Source organism: Diceros bicornis, chromosome 16 (assembly GCF_020826845.1).
Source record: "Diceros bicornis minor isolate mBicDic1 chromosome 16, mDicBic1.mat.cur, whole genome shotgun sequence".
Lineage (NCBI taxonomy): Eukaryota > Metazoa > Chordata > Mammalia > Perissodactyla > Rhinocerotidae > Diceros > Diceros bicornis.
This window is the reverse complement of record NC_080755.1, coordinates 46,671,063-46,696,976: the sequence shown is the minus strand read 5'-3', so window position 1 is coordinate 46,696,976 and position 25,914 is coordinate 46,671,063. Positions and strand designations below refer to the sequence as shown.

At 36.6% G+C, this 25,914-nt stretch overlaps 1 protein-coding gene across 3 annotated transcripts in view; it reads right to left on the bottom strand.

The window, feature by feature from the left end:
• The window catches only part of RAB27B (RAB27B, member RAS oncogene family), a 155,117-nt gene continuing 129,203 nt past the window's right edge, over positions 1–25,914 (bottom strand). For all 3 annotated transcript variants that reach the window (XM_058557173.1, XM_058557176.1, XM_058557172.1), the window contains 5 exons: positions 16,339–16,510; positions 14,625–14,710; positions 10,133–10,236; positions 7,419–7,542; positions 1–6,322 (listed from right to left, as the gene is read on the bottom strand). In XM_058557173.1, the coding sequence (XP_058413156.1) occupies positions 6,133–6,322; positions 7,419–7,542; positions 10,133–10,236; positions 14,625–14,710; positions 16,339–16,491 (657 nt within the window). In that variant the 5' untranslated portion in view covers positions 16,492–16,510 and the 3' untranslated portion in view covers positions 1–6,132. The remainder of the gene's footprint in view (positions 6,323–7,418; positions 7,543–10,132; positions 10,237–14,624; positions 14,711–16,338; positions 16,511–25,914) is intronic.

Below are 25,914 nucleotides of genomic sequence, written 5' to 3'. Positions count from 1 at the left end.
ATAAAAATGCATTTTTATTTGAAAAATGTGCAGAAACAATCACTGAATACAATTCTCAACCATAGTATTCAAACCCAGACACCACAAAATCATTGGATGCTATGATTTCTGAAGCCACTAGAACTTTGGTACCACAAAATAATGACCTAACAGTGTTTGTCAGGCACCACAGTCTATTCAGGGGCACATAGAATAAAAACTTCATGTTCAAGGCTTTAATTTACATTCATAGCACTAGAGAAAACAGAGATCTGTGTATATGACAGACAAAACAATCAAACGTGCTTAGGCTAAAAATGAGATAATATCACTTAAAGGTAGACCGTTGGGATACAGTAAAGTACTTCAGTGTTAAGTCAGAACATTGTCTACTTTTAACACATTAAGCAGGATAACTTACTTTTCTTAAATAATTTCAGATGCAGTCAGTATCTTTTACAAGGCTATGGACATACAAGCCCTATTTGTACAAGGAGGATTTTGACCAAGTTGTAATATACTTTCTAGAATGTAACTGGACTCTTTGAAAGAAATATAGGTGACATCCAAAATGAAATCGAACTCATATTTTTTCAATAACTTGAGATATATTAAACATTTTCAATCAAATACAATGACCTCAAGTTGACTACCCATTTATAGCTTCCAAACACCTCTACTAAAATTAGTGTTTTGTCTCTGCTATGACACTGCCTTTTACAAGTGGTTTAAATTATGACTGTGATTTTTTATTATTTTTAGCTTGCGATAATAGTATCTGTTTATGAAATGGAACATAATTTACAAAACAGTTTCTTATATATGTTCTCCTTTGTGCCTGACATGAACTTTGTGAGACACACAGGGTTTATAAGCTCCATATGAGGAGAAGCCATTAAGATATTTAAAGACGTATCCATGGTCCCCAAATTGTTCTTTCTGGTCACTTTCCTTTCTACAACACTAAACTTTCTCTCAAAGGGCATTTGAAAAAATAACCTGGAGAATAGAAGAGTAAGGGCAAGCATATATTATTACTTTGCTAGGGACAGACACTATTTTGATGTGCCAACAGACATAAGAACAACAGCCACTGGTTAAATAAAGAATCCGTTAGGTTAAGGACAGACATGCCGGCTCCTAGAGAATTTGTTAATGATCCTTCAAGACTGAGTCAGTTGAAGGATATTAGCCATGACTTCCACGATCTGTTGGAAAGAAAAGGAACTGAGCAACAAATTTAAATAACTCAATCCAAAGATGATTCTTTTCTATATTTTTTCTTCAAAAAAGATGATACCCTTTTAAATAATTCCACTATTTTGGTACTAATGTTTTTGTTTGTTTTTTGTTCTCTCTATATATGCATTTAGAAAATATCTCAACCATAGACTTGGTAAAAAGAGCTCTACAGAAAAGCATCTTTGTGATACTCCTTGAAAAACTAATCAAAGTGCAATATATGAGAAAATTAGATTCAGATAGAGTAAACAAAATGTTTCTAAGTTTCCCAAATTTTGACGCCAATAATGAAATATTTGGTGTTTAAATATTTTTATTAGCTTAGTTCTAAGGGCATAAACCTCTGCTTGGTAGCTAAAAATGATGAATAAATATTTGCCACAGATCTAGTTTCAAAAACTCTTTGTGTTACTAAGTCTTTTTTTTTTCTACCTAAAAATCAACCTTGTAAGTATGGTCTTCTCCATATTCTGCCATATTTAAGAACTCTAGACAACTTTTAATCTCTCTAGTTCTTGCTAAACAATGGCATTGTGGTTAGGTCTCCACCCAAGAATTCTAAGGCAATAAGTTTATAAAATTCCCTACGTATCTAACAATGATTTTAATCAGTTCTACTTTATGGGACAAGTATTTTTGTGGATTTATAAAGCAGTAAGACAACATTCACCTCAGATACTATTCTATATCTACTTTCCATGTTTAAGAGCTCAGCACTCTCCCCAGAAAATAAGCTTATATCATCTTGGTCAAACATCAAGAAGAAAATATAGCTTCTGGCGAATTCTTAGACAACCTTTTCAAATATAGACAGGATCTTTGCATATTTAAAAATGGTAAAGCTTTCCCTAAAATATTCAAATATATTAGACTTCTTTTAATGCTTTAATGCTCGATAGTAGAGGGTGAAACACAACTTTGGCTAACATCAGCTCTTAGATCCTCCTTTTAAAGAGTTATTAGGTATCTTTGGAAACCAGAAATTTCAATATCATCTCTTTACAGATTGAGTTTTAGATTATAACTCCAAAACTCTTTATGGATGAGGATTTTCCCTCAAGTTTTAGTGTGGTACACAATGAGGAAAGCATATGTACCCTTTTTTAAGTGAACAGAGATACAAAACAGTGAACAATCTTGTTTCATGGACACAAGGTTCCAGGTCATATACTATCTAGTTACACACTGTGTCTATTACACATATCGCCTCTCTTTCTAACTGCTGCACTCACTCCATTGGTGAGAATATATGAGCTTCATCAAATTTGTTGATTCCGAACAGACTCAATTTACAATTTAAAGAATATATTGGCTGTTATTAAATTATTTTTTAATGTAGTTGTGTCCTTCTCTATGGCCAAGCTTCTTTCGCTTATAAAGGAGACAAGAAAGGGTTGATTAAAATTGTTGCCCAGTTCATCGTACCTGTACAGGTTGGCAGAGAATAACTTATACTAGAAACGTAACAAAGACACTCACTGATACACAGAGTGGCCCACCCGGTTAAAAACAACAGATAAAATATTTACTTTATAAAATGCTGGTTTTGAATTTTTTGCAGTGTGATAGCTTATAATATGGAAATGATAGCAAATTGGCTAGAGTGATAACTTGCAAAAATTTTAAAACTCTTACGCAGAGACCCATAGATTCATTCTCAGCATTTAGTATTTTCTCTGCGAATTCATGACTTGTTACCCTCGTTATGCCAAGACCAACATGTTCTCTCAACTATTTTTGATACATTTTTCAAAGGATTTTTCTTCTTTTATGTTAAAAGGTAGGTTTGTATCTAATCACAGTTAAGAGTCTCAAGTGATGCCCAATCCATGAAAAGTAAGCTAGGACACCAGGAGATCGTGGCAATCATTTCCAGATTCCAATAACACCCTTGCACCCTTTGCTGAAGACATCAGAATACTTTCACTTGCATTTGTGTCTCTGCAAGGCCTTCCTATAATATGATATTATAGGAAATGAGCTTTGTGGTTGGAGACAAATTTGGTCACGGAGGTATCCGAGGCACTGTGTTAGAGCAATGTAAACATCAAACCAGTGTAAACACTCCAGAAATGGTTTCTATATCAGAAAGGAATTTCTTGTCTGTTTTAAATATTTCTCCAAAATACAATATGATTTACTAAAGCATTTGGTAGATAATAAATAACAGAACACATCTTGGCTAAAAATACATGTTGTTATGGGTTGAAGGGGGTCTGCAATTCTTTAAAGCATTCTATATACTTCATGGCCCTAAACCAATTTGAAATTGTAAAATAAATTATATGGAATAATTAATTCTGAAATAATGAAAGAAGGGACTTCTGGTACTGGTTACATAGAATTTGGGGTCAGATGTCAAACTTGACAGAGAAAATTTTTTTTAGATCAAGCATTTATAAGTAGAATCTGCTTTTAAATTAATTTTCTTGTCTGTTTTAAGTTTCACTTCTCTTGAGATTGTTACTCAATAAATGTTATTTTTATAGGCATAGTTCTATAATTATGGGCATCATCACCCTCTGCTTCATGCTACAGCTATCAAATAACGATATTTAAATAGATCCCAAATAAATGCTTGTCAAATGACTGACAATGACAGAATCTTGGCATAAGTAAATCAATCATATAATTGGAAAATTAATAGAACAAAAGACATATTCAAAATGGAATACTTCTGGGATTTTATAAAGGCTAACCATTCACATTATGGAAACATCACAGGGTACATTGCAATTTGAATTCAAAGAAAAAATTGATATAATGACCACAAAAGTTCACCAAATTTTGCCACAGCAATGGTTATACTGTTTTTGCTCATTTTTCTTCCAGAAGAAACATCTTTGATGTTAGCTAATAGCTTTCTATCCTCACAGCACAGGCACTGAAGTCATGAGGAATATCATAAAGAAAAATACCATTGGAGGGAATACCCAACCGTGATTGATCTTAGAAGCTGGCATCATGCCACAGAGATCGAGGAACTGAGCAGTTAACACAGAGAAATTCACAACGGGCTAACTCCATCAGAGCTTCCAAATTGCCTTGGTTCATGGCACATCTCTGGGTCTGGTCCATCCTAAGAACATCATAAATAGACAATCTCTTGTATCTGTGTTCCTGAAACTGATTCTATACCAGATGGAGGTTGGTGGGGAGAGGTTATAGGGCAGACTGGGATTTAGGGTTTCCAATGTGTGTAACTTAACAAAAAAAATATGCAGAGAGTATAGAAAAGTGAAGTTTGGCAAAATTTCAAATGAAGAGGAACCATCCTGTAGAAAAATCATATACTCATAATAAAAAGAGAAAACTTGAAGTATGATGCCTTTGTTATTGGTAAAATTGACTGAAGTATTTAAATAATAGTTTAATAGGAGTGGCTTATGTTTATCAGAAACTAAGTTCAAAACCTAATGCAATATTAGTTTAGACACAATAATAAGAATAGGCCAATAGAAAATATGTTTGTGATCGTTTTTAGAAAGGAAAGGCAGCTTTATGTGAAGAAATAAAGCGATCAACCAAATTTTTGGTGAGATAAGATACAGCTCCATCCCTGCCAACCCCCAAATATAGTTCAACCAGGGGTATTTCGTCTTAGGCAAAATGAAAACAAATCTGAAATATATTGTAATATGGTATGAGGTATCATCAATTTTTATGTGATTAATGACATGAAAATTCAGAGTGACCATAAAATTGATCCATGGTTATTCTGAAGTTGTTATCTACAGAGTAACACACCTGTATTTTCACTATTGAGTCAAAGTCAAGAGTGGGTACAGGTTGGAGGGGAGAAATGTGATTTAGAATTTCCAGTGCTTTTGTAAATTAAAAAGAAACATAATTAATAGTCACTTTTTGTTTCATATCACCAGCATATTTTATCTAAAAAAAAAACCATTAAGGCTAAATAGTTTCTCTTGACCGTATTTTTAAAGAGAAATTTAATAAACAGCAATCTTTAGTTTCTCCTTGTGACTATTTATTACCATTTGCTACAAAAAAAATGAAATGTGAAGTTGAACGCTGCACCGATTTCTAAAATTTTGTTTGAAATGGAAACCTCTGGAGACTCTTAATGCCAATTCATAATGTCAACTTCTAATAGGCTTGAGGGAAATTTGGCTAAGTAACTCTTTCAGACATCTGTAACAGATACATTTAATTTCAGTTGTCCAAATGCCATTTTCCCATACTTTCATTTTTCTCCCAGGGCATTTTTCTTATACTTTGTCATTCACAGTCCTGTTCTTGTCCATCTGCCATTTATTAAGAATATAAAAATGGCATCATTACACAATCTCCTACATTTTAGCAGAAGTCTGACATTTTCCTCTGATAACCTTACCAGTAATTTAGTCATTGTAGTACAGCCTATTTGGGTGTACATAGTAATGTCATTCTTAATGAACCACTTAGAATTCTTTATTGTGTATCCGTTTTTAGTTAATATGTTTCCCCCAGTGCAAATCTAAAAGTATGAATCAGATTCTATATAAGAAGTAAATCCAATCTTTTAAAAAAATTATCTTTCTATGTTCTCCTTTTAGTAGCCTATCCTTTTCCCCAATGTGACAACGTAATTTTTGTTCTGATTTTAAACTCATTGATATTTCTTCTTGTATACTCTCATATATACTCATTTCTTTAAAAGAAAAACAAATTGAGCATCCATGATGGTACAATCACATTTGGAAATCTTTGATCTTGTTTGGAGGGGCCTCAGGGACAATTGGTCAATTCTTTTGAATACTGTTGACTATTCTGGTTTCTTAAAATAGATTTTCTGGCAGAAAAAGAAAGACATGCTATTACGCATGGTCTACTCAACAATTTTGTGGTTTGTTACCGTTTTGGGAAGTAATATTTGGGTAGAGTTCTTGATTATCAGTTCCTAGGTAGAATCTAGCAGGCACATTTTTTCTCTGCTGGCTTTTCCCCATCTAGCTTTCCAGAGTTTCCACCATTGACAGCGTCGGGGACTTGCGTCTTCTCTACACACTGTTCCATTCGCTTCATTATTAAGTCCAGAAGGGTTTCCACTGCTTTTTCCACATTCTGGCCAGTTGCTGCACTTGTTTCAAAATATGGTATGCTAGCATAGAAGAGATGATAAATATTTTTGAGAGGAAGAAATCAGAAGAGATACAACAAGATGTACAAATGAGTCACACATGCAAAAACAGGGCTGGCTGAGAGACTGTGCAATCATCGTGCTTTTGCGGGCTGAGTGGGAAAGCATCCTTTGTTTTCCTCAGTGAGTAAAAATTGGTGGGCTGCTCTTTGGTATGATTATAACCAGTTTTATGGGCAAGGAAACTGATACAGAAGGTACTTAGGAACTTGAAGCCAAGGCATTATCACTGTTTCAAAAAAAATTAAGAGGGTAAAAATACCTAAATTAGAGATCAATATTACCATTAAAATATTACTTCCCTCCAATCAATTATCTAGAAATCTGATTTAGAAATTAAGCATGCACTGAATAAGATAGTCATGTGAATACAGTCTATATTTATAGGGAATCAAAAGTTTCAAGAAGACTCGTACCTTTTTAAAGCTCTCAGGGAAAATCCTGGGGTAAAAAATTTGCAGATATGATGAAACTGCTTTAAATTTAAAAAATAATGACAAAGTCTGCCTTGGAAGTCAATTGATAATTGCATGGGGTTTTTAAATTTTATTTAAAATAATTTATTTAAAACTTAATCTGCCCTTTAAGCTCAGCTAGGATAGAGACTATGGAAGGTATTATTCCATAGAGTTTTGCAGCTATTAATTGAGAGGGAGTAGAGTGTATTATTGAAGAGCCAAGCTCTGATCTCAGACTGCTGGGTTGAATTCAAGTTCTGCTACTTACTACTTATGTGGCCTTCCACCAGTTACTTAACCTCTATGTGTCTGAAATCCTCATATATAAAATGAGATAACTCTAGGTCTCCTATATATGGTTATGAGGAGTTACATGAGTTGAAGTCTAGGAACAGTTGCTAGCCCATTCAGGAAATGTTAGCTGCTATTATTATTAAGTAATTGATTTAAAACATCACACACCTTCCTCTGGAAGATCTTTCACACTCATGTGCCATTCTTGACTCAAGGGATTTTCTCCTGGTATCAACCTCATGTTCCCGCCCCATTACTAAGCAGTAGCGTGCAAGGTCAGATATCTTTCTGTATAACTGACTTACCCGTATTTGTCAGCCAGCTCCCGGGCTTGCCGTTCGTTGACTTCCCTCTGGTCTGGCAGGTCTGCCTTGTTGCCAATTAATACTATATCTGGATTTTCACAATAAGCATTTGCTTGCAGCTGGCCTTAGAAAGAAAGCAGATGGACCTAGCAAGTTAGTTATAAACAAGTGATGTCAAATGACTGCTCATACTGCAGATTCCTAATCTAATTGTTCATCTCCAGCTTAGCTGCTTACTAGTTATGTTATATTAGCCAAGCTACTTAACTCTTCTCAGCTGCAGTTTCCTCATCTGTAAAATGGAGATAATGCTTCACCAATGGCAGATTGTGAAGACTGACAATAATTCATATGAAGCACCTGTATGAACACCTATCAGTACTCGTCCACATCTGGGGAAATGCCCTGAGAGAGGGACGTAGTGCTTCATACCATTTGTTCCTCAAATATAAGTGGAGATAATAGAACATAATTTTAAAGTGTACAAGTTTGCTCTTTCCTTTAGGAGGCTGCTACATTTCCATCTCTTGAAGTCCAAGGTGATGATCTATGACAGCAGAACATTTTAAAAGACCACAAATTCATGTAGAAATGATTTTTAAGACAGGTAACTTGTTTTTCTCTTTTCTCCAGGAAACACTGTTCAAAACAAAGAGAGAGAGAGAGAAGAAATAGGAAGGGAGAGAGGGAAGGAGGGAAGGAGGAAAGGAGGAAAGGAGGGAAGGAAGGAAGGAGGGAAGGAAGGAAGGAAGGAAGGAAATGATAAGCCTGTCAACCTATGTTTTCAAGGTTAGGGAATGTCTACTTTAATGTCTACTAAATGTCTACTCAAGGCATGCTGTGTGCAACCTTACTGAGGCCAGAGAAAGAATACAAAGGCTTATCCTGTAACACTGATTATTTGGGTGTTAGAAATTAAAGTGTTATTACACATGGCAATTAATGATCTTAAATCCTAACAGCATCATTCAGGAAATTTTTGAAAACAAGGAAGAGTCTCATCTGCCTTGAAAAAGGATGAACAAATCATTCTCTGAAAGAATCTAATAATCTTATTATCTCCTCAGAATCTAATAATACCACCAAAATTTGGACAAAGAAATATAATAATAGAAGGAAATAGAGATAGATCCTAGGATGAACACTCATTTGGAGAAGAAATTAAGAAGAAAGTCAGAATTTGTTGATATTTTCCCCATGGTAGCAACTGTGTTGAACTCACGTTTAAAACAGTTATATACATTAGTTATTAATTATAAATAATATGTAATAATAAGAAATATATATTTTTTGAGCATCTAGTCTGTGCCAGACACTCATTCAGGCTTTGGGCTCCTGTGATGGAACGAGCAGACAAAGTCTGCCTTTTCACGGAGCTCATATTCTAGCGGTGGAGAGTCAAAACCACAAATAAACAAATACATAATATAATGTCAGGTGGTGGCAGTGTATATTTATATACAACTATAAAGTGTATTGAGGGCATACAAAGTAATGAAGAGTACTGTTTTAGATGGGGTGGTCAGGGAAAGCTTCTCCCAAGAGATAAATAAGGTTTAAAGAAAAACTTGAAGGACACGCAAGAACAAGCACACACTGTAAATGGGAGGAGAGACACCAAGGCCAAGGGACTCAGAAGTACAAAGGCCCCAAGGCAGGACTGTGCCTTTGTCCTGGGACAGTATGTGAGTGTTTGGCTAGAAGCCAGGGAGCTGGGGCAGAGTAACAGTGAATTAGAGAAGAGTCTGAGGCCTGATCACCATGGCCTTGAAGGTGGGTGAAGGACTCTAGATTTTATTTCAGGTGAGATGGGAGGTCCCAGCAAGACTTTGAGCAAGAGAAGAGCATGATCCGAATTTTTAAAAAATTGCACTCTGGCCACAGACAGCCCTGACAAACCTAGAAATGACAAGACTATCACCAGCCCCATAGGACCACTTGTATATCCCATTAGGATCAAAATTCATATTTGTAATAAAAAATGCCAATGAGATATTCTGTTTAGTGTTACATCAATTAAAAAACAAAGGAAAAATCAAATACTACTGTTCTAGGCTAACATATGTCAATTTGGCTTTAATAACTGACTAGGCTATTTTTAACTTCATATTATGCCTAAATGGTATAGATTTTTCTATACAAGCCTTCCTCATATTTGAACATTTGTTCCAAAAAAAGTAAAACTTTAGTGTGAGCTGACTGACTGACACACTGTACCTTATCTTCATGTGGTTGGTCTGCTCTGGAGCAGTTTCTCACCTAATTAACCCATTAGTTAATTAACCCATGAGTTAACGCATGTGCAAGGGCACACATTTTAGGTGCCAGTGTACTCTCTCAGAAAACATTGCTGTTTTTCTCTGTGTCCTCCCCAAGTTAGAGGTAGTAGCTCATGTAGTTGTAAGAAGCCTTTTAAGACTTACTGGATAAGTGGAATTAGTGGCCTTTCAATTGCAATAATACAGACTTTAAATATAGGTGGTGATGAAGCCACATAGGCTCCTTCTAAGAGTGTCAAAGGAAAATAAAATTCCAAGCCACCTTGGGTGATCCACATAAAGAGCACCACTTTGAAGGTGACGTAGGAAACACTAAATTCTTGACTCCCAGGGTTAATCTGTGGTACTCAATCTGGTTTCATTTCGAGAGGCAAACAAGCAAATAGAGCTGTTGGGTCCCAAAGTGGCGAACATAAGTTTCTAGGTCCCACTTACTCATCCAGTTTCTGACATTTAAGAAGCTCTGTTGACTGGTAAGGTCAAACATTAATAAGAAACCCATGGCGTCTCTGAAAAATGCGGTGGTGAGGCTCCGGAATCTGCCAAGAAAGCACAGTAGATAGTTCTGAAAGTTAGTCCACATATGTATTATGATGACAATACAAACAACACTATTCCTCTTTCAAACATGAAATCTCCATCGCATCCCTTATGGATTATCCTACAGAATGGGAGAGTGGGCAGAAAGACTGATGAAGGGTCAGGGTCAATCTGGTTGTAGATTTTTTTTTAAGACCACACCCTGGCTTTACGTTCTACAGCATTTATACACACAGAGTTTATAACATTCCATCACACACTTGCTTACACAGCCCCTTGGACTCTTTCTCTTGTTGGATCATGGGCATCTTGCGGTCCACAATTAAAATTTAAGCCACTTTAGAATGGAGACTTTAACTTATATTCTTCAAACTCCCTTGTCTGTGCCCAGAAGAAAGCTTGGCACACGGTAGCCTGAAAATGAATGCCCGTGATTACGTGTACAAAATCACAACTTGTTAGCAGCTGGAACTAGGATTCTTTGTAGGGAAAAACAACGGTGGTGAGAAAATTCTTTTATAAGCCCTCTTTGGGGTGAAACCGAGCTTTAGGCTGGCATCCATTTCTCATGAGGAAGAGAGAAGACACTGAAGAAAGGCAGAAGAGGAAGATGATTAGGGAACTGAGGGAAGGTCAGAGGGACTTAGTAGTAGGGGAGAGAAGTAAGAACCTCATCTCTAATGGAGGATTTTGAAGAATACACTATCAGGTGCAACGTGAAGACGTTCTCTCCCTTGCTCCTCCCTTCTCCACCCCAACATCTTCCAGGAAATTGAAGATGTGGTGAGATCCACTTTAATGTCAGAAATGGGCAAAACCTGAGACCATACACAGGCACCAGAGAAGGCTTGGGTTATACTGATAAAGAAATGAATTTGGCCATGGGTTTTCAGAAAGGCATATAACTTTGAAATAGATAAGGATACCACTTCCTCTCCTAAATGTCTTCCTAATTTTTGGTCTCCTAGTTTAGACTATTTATAGATTCTTTGGTTTCCTTGGGGTTCTATTCTCGACCCCTTCTCACCCTACATACATTCACTTAATCTCATCCACTTCCCTAGCTCAATTATCACCTATATGTTGAAATCCAAATTTATAGGTCTGGATCTTTCCTGCCCTTCACACTGTGTACCCCATTACTTGTTGGATATTTTTGCATGGAGGAAGCTAACATACCTCCAATTTCACATGTATAAAACCAAACTGGCCCCTCCTCCTGATTTCTCTTTCTGTCAATGGCATCACCATCCTCCTGGTTGTCACAGCCTCTTTCTCCTTCACCTGCTCTGTACAAACAATCAACAAATATCTCATGACCTTCTCATTTCTGTCCATCTACCCTGCCACCACTCTAGTTTTGAGTCCATTATCTTCCACCTGGATAACTTCAACAGCCTTCTCCATAGGCTTCCCGTCTCCAGTTTTGTTTGGGACCCTCCTCTTCCCTGATTTCTTCCCACTGATTATATAAATCCTCTGCTAAAAATGTTTTAACGATAATGTATTGCTCTAAAGACAATGACAGAACTCTTTAATAAGCTGTCAAGGCTCTGCAGGAATGGACCTCTGTTCATCTATCCTGCTTCATCTCTTGACTACCCACAGGCATGCTGATCTTCTTTTAGTTCTTAGAAAGTTCACTGTCTCCCCTGGGCTTTCACACATGCTGTTCTTTCTGTGGGTAACTTTGCCTTAATGCTTCCTTTACCTCCTACCCCTTTATCCTGCATAAGACTCACTCATACATTGTGTATGAGTATGTATATAATGGTATCAGAGGAAATACCACTTCCCCAAGCAGCCGTCCCAACACCCACATCTGGGTTATGGACTCCTCCTGGTTCATCCGCCTATAACCCTTTGTTTTCTGCCCTAAGGATATATTGCAACTGTCTGCTATTTGTCAAATTGTACCCTAGACTGTAAGCTCCAGGAGGAAAGGAGCCGTGTTTCTAACTTGCTATCCATTATATTTCCATGGCCCTGAACATAGTATTTACTCACTAAATGTTTGTCATATTAGGAGAAAGAAATAAGGAAAGAGAATAGCAGAGGGTATAAAATGATTAAAGATTTAAATGACTTCAACAGAGAAGGATACTTTTAATACCAAAGCAGGGAAAAGAGATATTTTAACAACTGTTCATTTCCATATTAGGTTTTCTTTGGTAGGGCATAATCATGATGATTATGAAATACCAAAAATTTTACTCATTTTTTTCTTGTGGATTTGTTCCTACCAGTCGCTGGAAGCTCACAGAGATTACAGTGATTTTACTGAATGGTTTTCTCTCTTTGGGGACTAGCTGTACTCACAAAATTGTCTCCTACTCAACCAGAATAGTGTGGCTAATTCAACCACAATAATCTGCTCTCTGTCTTCTCCCTGTGTGTTTGTGTTTGTGTGTGTCCGCGCGCGTGCATGTGTATCTCACTGGAGGACAAGACCGTGACTAATCCCCCTCTCATTGCCCACAGCACATGACAAAGTTACTTAAAAACATGCTTGTTGTATGTATTTCATTGGGGCAAACACTTTTGCATCCAAAGCAACATGGATAGGACACTCTTACACTGAACCAGGCTCATACCCTGGACCATTCTACCTGCTACCCTTGCTATCCCCCATTCTTCCCAGGGCTTACTCCAGAGGAAAGTTCTCAGCTTCATTCTAGCTTCACCCATCAACCTTCATTCTCTCCCCAAGGTGGGGAAAGCTAGGACCCCATAAAAAATAGATGCCAGGGTCATATTTCCGTTCTTTCTCCCTCACTGGGAACTAAGGCTGTGTCGTGTATCCTTTAGGCTTACATAAGGGGCATGATTTTTTTCCTCCTTCCCGTAATGCCACTTTTATCAATAACCAGTATCTTATATGGGTTATACTGCCAGATGTCCTGATGCAGTACAGGTGTGAGGCTTGTTTATCTGGTTGCTTAGCTACATCTTATATATACAGAATGCAAAATTTTCAAGGGATGAATAATCTCAGTGTTACTAAGACTGTCCCTAGTATTCCCCATTTCCCTCATGGAGCAGCTGTCTTAAGGGGACAGATGAGAGAAGCCTGCCATCATGCTAGACTGACATATCATGTGCGAGGACATATGGGAACCACATTTTCTCATAACTTCTTCAAAAATGAATTAAATTGGTCTATAAAAACATACATCTTTGTGACAACAAAACTGACATATGAACAGAGATTTTTGTGAGGAATGACTTCAGAAGAACTAGCAGTTGTTGAAGGATGTGTGTAAATGGAATTCACAGTCAAAAAAGCTAACAGAGAGGGCCCGCCCCCTCTCCTAGCGTTTACACTCAGTGAATGTGAGAACATTTTGGACGCATTTCAAAATCTGAAGTGTTTACAAGCATAAACATTCTAAGACATGCGATGCAGAGTTTGGGGGGTATGTGTCTTCCAAACATCTTCTCTGACAATCTAGTGCCAATTTAATTTAATTTAATATTGAAAAGCTTCACTAGCTTGGGGTCTTTAGCGCTGTGAAACCTGGGATCCCAAAGAAATATATTTTCATAAAATAATGGAATAGTGCCTCCAGCTCGAAGCAATCAACACTAGTTTCTACTGAGTATCTCTTGTCTTGGACACTGTACCGGAGACAATGCTGAAAAACCAAGCATAGTCTCTGCCCCTGTAAAGCTGACAATTTTGTTGGGGTGAAATGGCCACAAGTGAATCAAAGAACAGCAGTTAGAGACAAAAACAAAAGATATGCCATATGACAAGGTGGTATGTAATTAGTTGAGTAACTTGAGGGATGGTAGAATAGTTGTTGTAGGAGTTCAGAAGAAAGAGGGAGTTTGTTTCCGTTGTGATGTTCAGAAAGGCCCCACAGAGGAGGTGAAATATGAGCCAGGCCTGGTGAGAGAAGAGGATCAGAGAATGTGGGAAAGGAGTAAAATATTCCAGCTGGAGAGCAACGGTGTGACCAAAATTCTAGAGAACAAAGCCAGTCAAATGGCAGGAGACAGAGAGGCTGTGTGGCAGAATGGAAAGAGATGAGAAAGATCTTAACACCTTTTCTTTCAACTGCCTCTTCAAGTAGCACTTGTAACAATGTTAATTTCCCACTGTAATTCAGTTAAATTCTGGACAAGTTTTTTCCTACTAGAAAGCACAAAGACAACGCATAACAAGAATCTTCCTGGAGATGTTTGAAATCTGTACCAAATACAAAATGCTAGTTAGGGTTAACTAACTATAAATAATTTATTTTTATTTCTCGATACAAATGTCTATTTTGAAATCAGGAGAAGAGTTGCATGTCATTTGATTTGCAAGTTCACATACAGCATTCACTTTAAAATAAGTTTTTCTAAGCTATTTGTGGCTAGAAACAAAGTAGTTCACTATTACCGCTCTTGTCCTGCAGTGTCCCAAAGCTGAAGATGTACTTTAAAGGTTTTCCCTGATGATCCATTTGGTCCCTGTGTGTTATAAACCTGAAAGATACAATTTTCATCAGTTGATACTGCTTTGGATTTTGTCAACATTGAAATTCTCTGGGTTCACCCAGCATGTTTTTTCTCAATTACTATAATCAAAGTTCATAGTGCAGAATAAATATTTGCTCTGTTTTTTTCCAGAAGTATCACATACACTCTCACTTTTAAATGTCAAGTACAAGTATGATTTTCAACATGATTTAGGCATGCTGCAAACTTAAATTAGACACCTTCTGTCATTTCCTCACGGAGGCAGCAAACATTAGATTTAGGACCCAAGTTCTGGGTTTGAATATCAACTCTTCATTTAACCTTTTGGAATCTTATTTTCTTATCTGCAAATGGAGACTCATCATCTTTTCCTACTTTACAAAGTTACTGCAAACTTAAATGAAATAACAGTTGTGAAGGCATTTTTAAAACAGTAAAATGCTTTACAAATGCCTGAATACCTAATTCTATCAATTGGACTTTCAATATGACTTAGCCATTAAATATCCACAGAATTTCCCAATAAGCTTATACGGGATATATTAAATTTTCTTTTACTAGCCATTTCTTCAAAGGCTTTTTTTAAGAAAAGTTTACATTTTTAGAATTATGGCTTTTTGACTTCTTATTTAAGCAAAGCCTAACAATTTTAATAATTAATCAGCTCCCCTAAGTAGGTTTTAGTGAAAATGTTTTAAAGGAAAAACTTTGCAAGGACTTCTATCTTGACCAATAGGAGCATTCAGGATGGGAGAAGGCACAGGAAAACCCAGTGAGAGTTGGAAGTAAGTTTGCTAAGACTACATATACTAGAAAATATTGACTTTCAGATAAGGTATAGGACATTATAAGGGACCGTGATTTAACTGCTCAGCCACCATTTCCTTTGTTGTTGTTTTTTTCCCTCCAATTCTCGAGGAATGAGTAGATTTGTGACATCAACTGGAAGCCACAGCCATGTTGGCAATCAAGAATATCTTGGGTGGCAGTAAATCTGGCTAAGCTTATGTGTCTATGCTGCATGTCTCACATGTCACAATATCCTTGTTCCTGTCATTAGTGTCTAGCATAGGAGAAGGAAGCGGTTGTGATTCTCACTTAAACTCTCCCATCTTGGAAAATAGCATGGATTGGTCTCACATTCTGTTCATAATAAGTTAGTGATTGATGGCTGAGTCTACACATAAATAAAAATGCAGCAAGAACTTACAAAGCTCATGTTCCAGCTATTTGCCAATCATCATTTTAACCTCTTTCTTACAAGTAGGGAAAAGAACACTTGTTCTTACTGAGGAACTTAGATCAGAGTTAATGTTTTAGATCCTGAATAATTCGTGTTGAAAGATTCCTTAAGAATTCATAGAAAACACACTATATAAACTGATAGGTTATTTATTTTAGTTGTCCTGTCTACTTTTGGAGACAAGTAATAGCACCACTCAATATTTTTCCAAGCAAAATGTTATTTATAGTTGAGAAAGTAAGAAATAATATTCTAAAGTAAATTAAAATGACAGGTTATGAATTTCATGTGATCAAAGACAGACTCCTTGCATTGCAATAAACACATCTTCTTATTTTTATTTTATATGGGGGGATCAGCAACAAGGTTAATAGTATGGCTAAAAACTCACCACGCGTTTCTCCCGAAAGTCTATTCCTACTGTTGTGATGAATTTAGGATTGAATTTATTGTCTGTGTATCGATAAAGAAACGTCGTCTTCCCCACCCCCGAATCTCCAAGGGCCAGGAGTTTGATCAGATAATCATAGTCCCCATCGGTCATAGTGATGGTCTTGGTGGGCCTGTGTAGGAAAGTAATAATAGTATGTTATGATTAAAATTGGTTTTCCTCTATCTTCCTTCAAAACACAACATAAATTTAGGTTTCAAGGTAAAAAAATTTAACTGCCTCTATTCTGCCAAATTCTGAATTAACTTGTTCAGAGTAGCTTCAGGAGTTTGGGCATATGTATTATTTCACTCAGTACAAATCTTTTACAACATGTCAGTTAACATGTAACAAAAAGCTTTATGATACCCACAATAGCCATTGCCACAGCAATACAGAACTTAAAGTAAAGAGTCATAGCTTTTTGTTTTAAAGCCAGTGCCCTTTGGGATCAGGATTATGGTGCTAGGAAGAGGTGTTACCAGGAACAGAAAAACCCATCCAACATGATGCAGGTACATCAGAGAGAGATTGAAATTCTAATGGGTAATGGAAGAGAACAGCCTGGGGAAATATTTTGCATCTAATCATGCAAGATGAGCTTTATACTACATGCATACGAAATATTCCTTTTTAACTTTAGAAATTTAACAACTGGTATGACAACCTTTGAAAATATTTATTTGAAATCATTTCAAAAGCAATATTTAAAAATCTGTTTTGAAAAACCAAAGCCTCTGTTCTCCGAAGGCAAATCTTTTGTACTTAGCAAGTCTGTGGAATATTTTCCAGGCCTTGAGAAAGGAGAAGAGGTATGAAGAGGCATAATTCTGCTAATATTTCTCCTGACTGAAGGAACAATGTCACTTGTGATTTCTTCAGTGCCCTAACCTCTACTGCCTCAGCCTTTTTTTTCTGTTGTTACAGTGACCATGGGTGAGGATGAGCCAAGGACCAATTCACCTACACTGGTAACACCAACACTACCATCACACGCACTTGAATGACACCATCACCTACTTGGTGAAGTTTCCACTCTTGAGTTTAGCAAAATGATTTGCTATTTGTTACAACTTTCTGATTCATGAGTTATAGACATGAGTGTGTCATATCCTTACATGGAGGAAGGCCTATGAAGATCTTCCCAGAATGGGAAAATTTCTCTCCTTACCGTGTGAGAATGAGGAATATTTCCCTCACCTCTACTGATCCAGAAATCATTGTACTCTTCAGGAGTTGTGAGGTGATGAAAATTAAATTTCAACAATGGATTATTCCATGGACATATCTAAAAATTGCTAGAGAATTTTAATCATTTTCTACACATAAGAAAATGATGCACATGTTCATCAATTTAAACAAAACTGTATTTTTTACCTTGTCACTGTAGCCAGTGGTCAAAACTAAAGGATTTCATGTCTTTGGATAAATAATGATGAAGATGCTAAACAGGTACCTAGCAAATCAGCATCATTACATCATTTGGAAGACCTGTAATATTTTTACATTAGAATTTTCTAAAATTTGAACCATACTGCTGCTAATTCCTACTAAATTTATTATGGATATATGTTTGTTTAATTAATGAATGGATTTGGAAGTAAGGTGTTTTGAGAGCTACCAATACATGCTTTTGTGCTAAAGCTTTCCTCCTCTATAGTATGCTTTCTTCATTGATGACTCTCAGGGTAGTGTTTGCTGACCATGAATGTTCTCTTTTTCTTTTTAAATATCTATACAAAGTATAATCACTGCTCAGGAAGAGATGCTTGGCAGCCATCAACAACCAGCCTTCCTTAATAAAAGTCTACAGATATCTCAACTATTGACATGAAATTCTTCTTGGAAAATGTCTGCATTGATTGACTGCCTAGCGGTGACTAGTTCTGAATTTGGATGGTTCTAAATCTCTTACCAGGACTTTTATAGTTGAAGACATTGCTGCTCCCGGTCTTTGAGCCAAATGCGCTGCTAGAGGAGATTCTGCCAAAGTAGCCTAACTTGCCCTCATTTAGGGTCGATCACCACCACCATCATTCTGCCTTCTTCTCTTCCCCACCCCCACCCCAAACTTGCTCATGTGAAGCTCTTCTGAAGGGCGATCAAGTCTGTCATTTCACTAGTAGAACTGGACGAAACTGCTAACTGTCTTGGGCAAAGCAAGAGATTAATATTCATTCTAAGATATAATTGACTAAAGCCTATTTTTCCCCTGGGCACAAGCCTTGATCAGAGCAAAGAAAGTGAAGCCACTGCCTAAAAACAAGATAAAGTTGGAGGATACTGTGGATTCTGGAAAAATGAAAATAATAGAGTCAAGAACATACATCAGCATACTTTAAAACTTTGCTTGAAGTTAATTATGTTTTTCGCAATATTTTTTGTGACAGTGTCAAGAAAGGCTAAGTCTTGAGCAAATCTAGTTAAATACCTTCAATATATGGTATCAGGCTCAAGGATGAAAATTCAAAAAATGTAATTCATAATCTGGTTTCTGACATGGCATGCATACGCTTAAAAGTTAATTAAGGATGCAAGAAAAGACAATGTAATTTTACAAGATGGAACACGATTAATTGATAAGTAAGGGAAATAGTTGTGCTTTTAGTTCAAACAAAACAGCAGTCTTCATGGACTGCAGTGGTCTGAGAAGATTTTGTAGAGGAAGATGAACTTGCATTTAACCTTATAGCATAGGGAGGAATTAGTTACGAGGACAGGAGATACAAGACCATTGCAAGGGAGATTACTTGCTACTTGTAGAATGAGACTATCATTACTTGCCAACTACATCACCTGCCATGTATTCCTGATCTGCAGCCAATTTGTTCTTTGCTGGTTGTACATAAACCTGCCTGGGGCGATACTGGGGTTGCCTCAGAGTCAGACTAATCCAGAGTGAACAATCTGGCTAACATGGATCAGTTCCACTGTGGCCCACATTAGCACTTTTCTGTAAGTGAAGAAGTGTGGCCACTTTGTGGCATTTAACAGAAATTCCACCTGACATGAATATAAAGCTTGGCATCGTGGGAAACCTTTATTTAGCATCTCCAAAGACTATTTAAGAAATTCATCTATTAACATAGGCATGAGATAGTTCCCTTCTAGGTTTCTTTTGAAAAATGAATTTTATTTCTCATTTTTATATCACTACTCATAAATAAAGTTCTTTTATGTTTAGTCTTGTTCCTCTTTTATTACCACGTGATTTTCTGAGTCCTAAAAATCATATGACCTCAATATTCTATCCTCGGCACAGCAAATACAACACCACAAAGGAAAATAAAAGCCTTGGCAAGGTTTCCTTTTCCAAGAACTGCGCTAAAAAATGATCTGGGAAGGATCAAAAAGCTGACAAGTTTAGCAGTATTGTTTATTCCTGCACAATGATTGATGATCTTGTCAGCTCTTTGGATCTACGGATCTAAAAAGAGAGAAAAAAACCATTAGATTGCTGTGTTTCAGGAAATGGGTCTGACTCTCTGCCATTATCACTGGGTCACAAGTTATACCACAAGAGCCAGTAAGTCTTTTAGATACAGAAGCTGAAGGATCAATTCTCAGAGCCCTTCACGGGAAGGTAAGGGGCTGGGAAGCCTAGGGGAAAGAATTCAACACCCTCAGGAAGCTCTGTTGAATGAAGAGTCTTAAAGATAGAAGGAAATTAAGTAATCATATAGTCTATCCTTCAGTTTACAGCTGAGAAGTCATGTGCAGAGAAGTGATGTGACTTGTGGGGTGACAGTTTCTAACAGAGTAAAATGCAAGACTATTGTTCATTACAATTTGAAATGAAAAGTAGGTTAGATAGGTAGAAAGTAAAAATATTTTCATTCTATGGGGGAAGGGAATTTTCTCTGGGTATTGACAGGAACGTGATTTTCATAGAATATCTCAAATGAGGTTGCCCGTAGTTTCTGTCTTTTTTCCCTCTGCTATGCTTCATTCTTGTTCAATGTAAATTCCATTAGCTCAGAAATTTAATATCTTTTGTCCACGGCTGGATCTGCAGAGCCCAGTACAGTGGTTGGCATAGAGTAGGAGATCAAAACACATGTGTTGAGTGTATAAATACATTTAAGTTTCTCAGAGCCTTGCAAATGTCATGATTAATGAAATTAATATTTGACTACTTGGTGGAAGTGGTGTCCCTCCAAGTTCAGGCCTTATATTCTCCTTCCTTCTTCATTGGCGAATATTTAGATCAAATGATTAAATGATCACTATGGTACTTTCCAGGTCTGGCTTCCTGAGCTCATTTTTCTATGTTAAGTTGCACAAGAATATAAAAACCTTCTCAAAAATAGAATATTTATATCTTCAGAGGAGCAGTTTCAAATAACCTGGGAAAAGAGAAAGTACAGAGGGACTATAATTTTTGAAAATGAGATTTGTGCTGACAGAGAGCATATAAACTTGTCAGTTGAATAGGTCAGAGCTCAGAGAATGGGGTTCCTCCATGAAAGCACCCATTGCTCATCTAACACACACTCATTGGCACCTCTTATTTTGCATGATATTTTGAATGGCTCTGAGGACACACTCTGCTTTCTCCAGCGGGGAGCTTGACAAACGCCACAGATACGTCCGGATGACTGCTATACAGATGGACAACACCATAACTTTGGTGTTCTTTGCTAGTTCTCCAAGTAACAATCTTAAGAATGCCATGACCTTGTGACTTAAATTTATTAAATTAATAAACTTAATAAATTAATTAACAAACTTATTAAACTTAATGTTCTTAGGCACTTTGGAAAGTTTAAAATAGTAGACAAATAAAGTATCAGTGATATTACTTTGCATTCAGTGTAGATGGTTTCAAGACAATAGAATAAAGCTGTCAAGCATAAAATGGACAGATATTTAATATTTCCTCATTTGTCTTTATTTGATGGGTTTGTGTTGGGCTCTAGTAGGTACGTTTTGAGATGTGGGACTCTCATAGAAAGCATGTCATTGCCTGAATGATAGCCTGAAGGTGGTTCTCATTAACTGACCTTGAAATACTACTTCCCATCACCATTCATGTCCTGGAGTTTAGAGTTAAATCATGGACGGCTGAAGTACTCTAGGGACCTGTAGCTTTGCATCAGCAGAACAGAAGGCATTTTCTGGAGGGAGGGAAGGGGGAGTAAATTTTTAAAAAATAAATTTTCTTTAGTGTATTCCACAGCATTTTGTTCTCTTAGGAAGGTTTATTAAAGATAATTTTTATTTTGATTCTTCTTAAAGCCTATTTAGAATTAATGGACATGAGCTTATACGGAAGATTCAAACCAAATTGCAAATATAAATCAACATCAATTTAACCAAACAACTTGCACTTAAGCTGACAGAGGTCAATGTGTTTATTGGAGCAATCATATCTATTTTAAAAGATAAAAGTGTCCATTTTGTTTCATTCTGTGATCGAGGGATCTAATGTAATAGAAGTAAACCAAGAATTTATTGATCTCTGAAGTTCAGCTTACTCACTCTGAAAATAAAGGGTAAAAATTCTAACACGTCAGCTTTAAATTGATTTATCTCCATTGATATATCATTATTCTCACATACTAAACTCACTTCTAAGCCACTAAATAATTTTATTTCTCTAAATATTTTTTTTCCGAAAGTAACATTTTTTTCTTTGGCATAGTTTTGTGGTATCTTTAGAAACTATATGAATTTTTTCCTTTTTTCTTTTCCTTTTTATTATGAGAAATTTCAAACACATACAAAATTCGAGGGAACAGGAGTGTACCCCCATATACTGATCGCTCAGCTTCTAAATTACCAACAGATGGTCAGTCCTGTTTCATGTACCCAAAACTCTCCTCTACCACATTATTTTGAAGCAAATACCAGGCATCATAACATTTTTTTTCATAAATAATTTAATACATATCTCTGAAGATTGCTCAATTTAGCACTATTGACATTGTGCATATCATAGAAAAGGTCGTCAAACATTTGGCTTTTTGAGTATTTGATAGGTCAGAAATCATATATTAATACTATTTTAGCCTGGATTTCTCTAACAGTAATCAAGGTCAAGCATCTTTTCATATGTTTAAGGGTTATTTGTATTTTCTTTTCTGTGAATGGAAGGCTCATATTGCTTGTCCATTTTAAAAAATGGTTTATTCGTTCTATTTTTAGAAGCTCTTTTTTTTTTTTTGAGGAAGATCGGCCCCGAGCTAACATCTGCCAATCCTCCCTTTTTTTGCTGAAGAAGACTGGCCCTGGGCTAACATCCGTGCCCATCTTCCTCCACTTTATATGGGACACCACCACAGCATGGCCTGACAAGCAGTGCCTCTGTGCCCGCCAGGGATCCGAACCAGCGAACCCCGGGCTGCCGCAGCAGAGCGCGCGCACTTAACCGCTTGCGCCACTGGGCAGACCCTAAAAGCTCTTTTTATATTAGGGATATTAAAACTCTGTTATTTAAGTTGCGAATACTTTTTCCCATTTATCTCTTCACTTTGCTTGCGGTATTTATGCCATCCAAAAGACTTTTATTGTTGTTGTTGATGTCGTTTTGGGGGAGGAGAAATACAATTCTGAGTCACAGTTGGGAAAGTTTTCCCGCCCCGGGTTATGGAGGAATTCATTCACTTCTTCTTCTGGTCCTTAAATGGTTTCAATTTACATGTAAGGATTTCACATCTGAAATGTATCATAACGTATGCTATGAGGAATTGATCCAAAATTATCTATTTATAGCTGTCCCAATACAACTTATGTACAAATTCATCTTTTCATTACTGATTTGAGATGCCACTTTTATCATATAGTAAAATTCCATGTACAATTTGGTCTATTTCTAGATTTTTCTCTTCTGCTCCACTGGTCTGATTGTCTCCTCATGCAGCACCATTTTAAATATGATTATTTGTCTAGTATTTAATATCTGAAAGGGTTATTCCTCCTCATTGTTCTTCTTTTCTTAACATCTTTATGATACTGAATTTTCCTATCCAAAAAACATATGTCTTCCACATGGTCAACCATTTATTGTGACTTTCAGGATTGCTTTATGGTTTTCCTCATACAGGCTTTGGATATTTTTGTAAAGTTTACACCTAAGTATTTTATTTTCTTTATTTGCCTTTGTAACTTGAGACTCATCTGATGTCTTCTGTTTGCTATTGTTTTGTTGTTTATACGAAGACTTTTGTGTATTGATTTTGTTACCCAACACTTTGTTAAATTTTCTTATTATTATAGTGGTTTTTCAATTTCATTATTTTGAATTTTCCAGACGTACAATCACACCCTTCATTAATAGGTATAGTTTTAGTTCTTCCTTTCAAATTTTTCTGTTTCTATTTATTTTCTCTTGTCTACTTTCACTGGATATATCTCTATTATAAAGCTAAAGAATAGTACAGAGAGTGTGCCTCCTTGTTCCCGATTTTAGTTGGAAACTTTCTGTTGTTTTCCCATTAAGCAAGATGCTGGCTGCTTTTAACATCAGAGGATACTGAATTTGTCAATTAGCCTTCTCCTTCTGTTGAGATGATCTTCTGATTTCTCTCCTTAGCTTGATTTTATTAATGATTTCCTAATTTGGAAACATCTTTAGCAACATTTCTGAAATAAAGTTTACTTGGTCATGATGTATTATCTTTTAATGATCTGTTGGGTTCTGTTTCTTACATTTTATTTAATTTTTTCATCAGTATTAACAAGTAAGATTTATCAAGTTTTTGAAACACCCTTTGGTTTTGAGCTTTCCATTATATTCACTTCATTGAAAGAATACGAAAGTTTTCCCTTTTTTCTGTGCTCTGGAGTAGTTTAAGTATTGTTGAGATTATCTGATCTTTACATATTTGAAAGAATTTCTATGTGAGACCATCTTGTCCTGGTGATTTTGTGTGAGGCTGTTTATGAAATTACCTTCTCTATTTCTTTGGTAATTGGTCCATTTAATCCTGTCTCCACTAGGATCAATTTTGTAAAGTTGTAATTATGTAGAACATTAATCATTTCATCTAGGAATGCAAATGTACTTTACGGAGTTATACAAACAACTCTTATATGATTTTTTAAATTTCCTCTGTTTTAATACTTATTTTTCCACTTAACATTTCTTTTTTTTACAGTGTTATTTATTTATTTATTTATTTGTGAGGAAGATCAGCCCTGAGCTAACATCCATGCTAATCCTTCTCTTTTTGCTGAGGAATACCGGCTCTGAGCTAACATCTATTGCCAATCCTCCTCCATTTTTTTTTCCCCAAAGCCCTAGTAGATAGTTGTATGTCACAGTTGCACATCCTTCTAGTTGCTGTATGTGGGATGCGGCTTCAGTGGGGCTGGAGAAGCGGTACGTCCGCGCGCGACTGGAATCCGAACCTGGGCTGCCAGTGGCGAAGCGCGCGCACTTAACCACTAAGCCACGGGGTCAGCCCACCACTAGACATTTCTAATTCTGCATATTTGTACTTGTTCGTGGAAGGCTTTGGAAAACCAATGAAAGTGCTGGTTTGGTTACTTCAAGAGTTTATTTTAATTTTCATACTATAGCCTATAGTCCAGTAATCCTATTTCCTATTACCATTAGTTTTTTCCTTAGAATATCCTTCTTCTCCTACTCTTTATCTTTTAAATTCAGTTATATCTAAAATTTTCCTGTTCGTGAGTTCTTACACTTCTCTAATTTTACTCTAGTTTCTATATATCCATAAGGGACGCAGAGCTGTAGGGTCAAGTTCTAGTAGACCTTGGAATTCTGGATTTGAAATTGCTAAAATCCAAATTTGCTCAAGCAGTATTCTTACTGAGAACCCTGCAGCTTGCTAATAATCCTCATAATCAGGGCCAGGGTAGGACTGCTCCTTGATCTTAGACATTTTTACATGAACTGGAGGAGCTTTTAAATCATAAATTTACTAATTGAACCATGCAGATCAATGTTTTTCATGTGTTCCCCTGCGATTGGAGCACTACAACTCAGAAGGAGCCAGCCAAGCACAAAGCTATTTTGTCCCCAGTTGAAGTACAATATTGACAGGTGTTCTAAATGGCATCTTTCTGAGAAGGACATGAGAGCAATGGCCTAGCATTGTCCCTGATAGGTACATGTGTCCCTATCACATGTACCCCTGGATAGAAAGCAAACCCCTAACTGATGTGTCCTTAAAAACATTGTTTAGCAGATATGACCCAATTCTCAGGGTTAGCTAAAGCGATTCAGGTTTTTGGCTTCAGATGAGTAAATGGTCAGTAGGAACAAAATAGCACTTTACAAAGTTTCTGTTTCAAATTCAGAGAAGCCTCTCTGAGGGCTTGTACTTATAGGTTAAAGGTAATCGAGGAATATTTCTAAATGCTGGTAAACTGAAATACCTCTTAAAAAAGAGAACTTCACAGCCTTTTTGGAAACTTAAATGTGTGCAGTCCCAAAGCATGTCCAGGGTCACGCTGTGGGCACAGGCCTTGAAGCTCACATATACTGTCACTGATCTGTCAGCTCACCTTGCTGGCCCAGGAAAAAATCTGTGTGTGCAGCTTCTCTAGCTCCCACAAGATCTCCTTGCT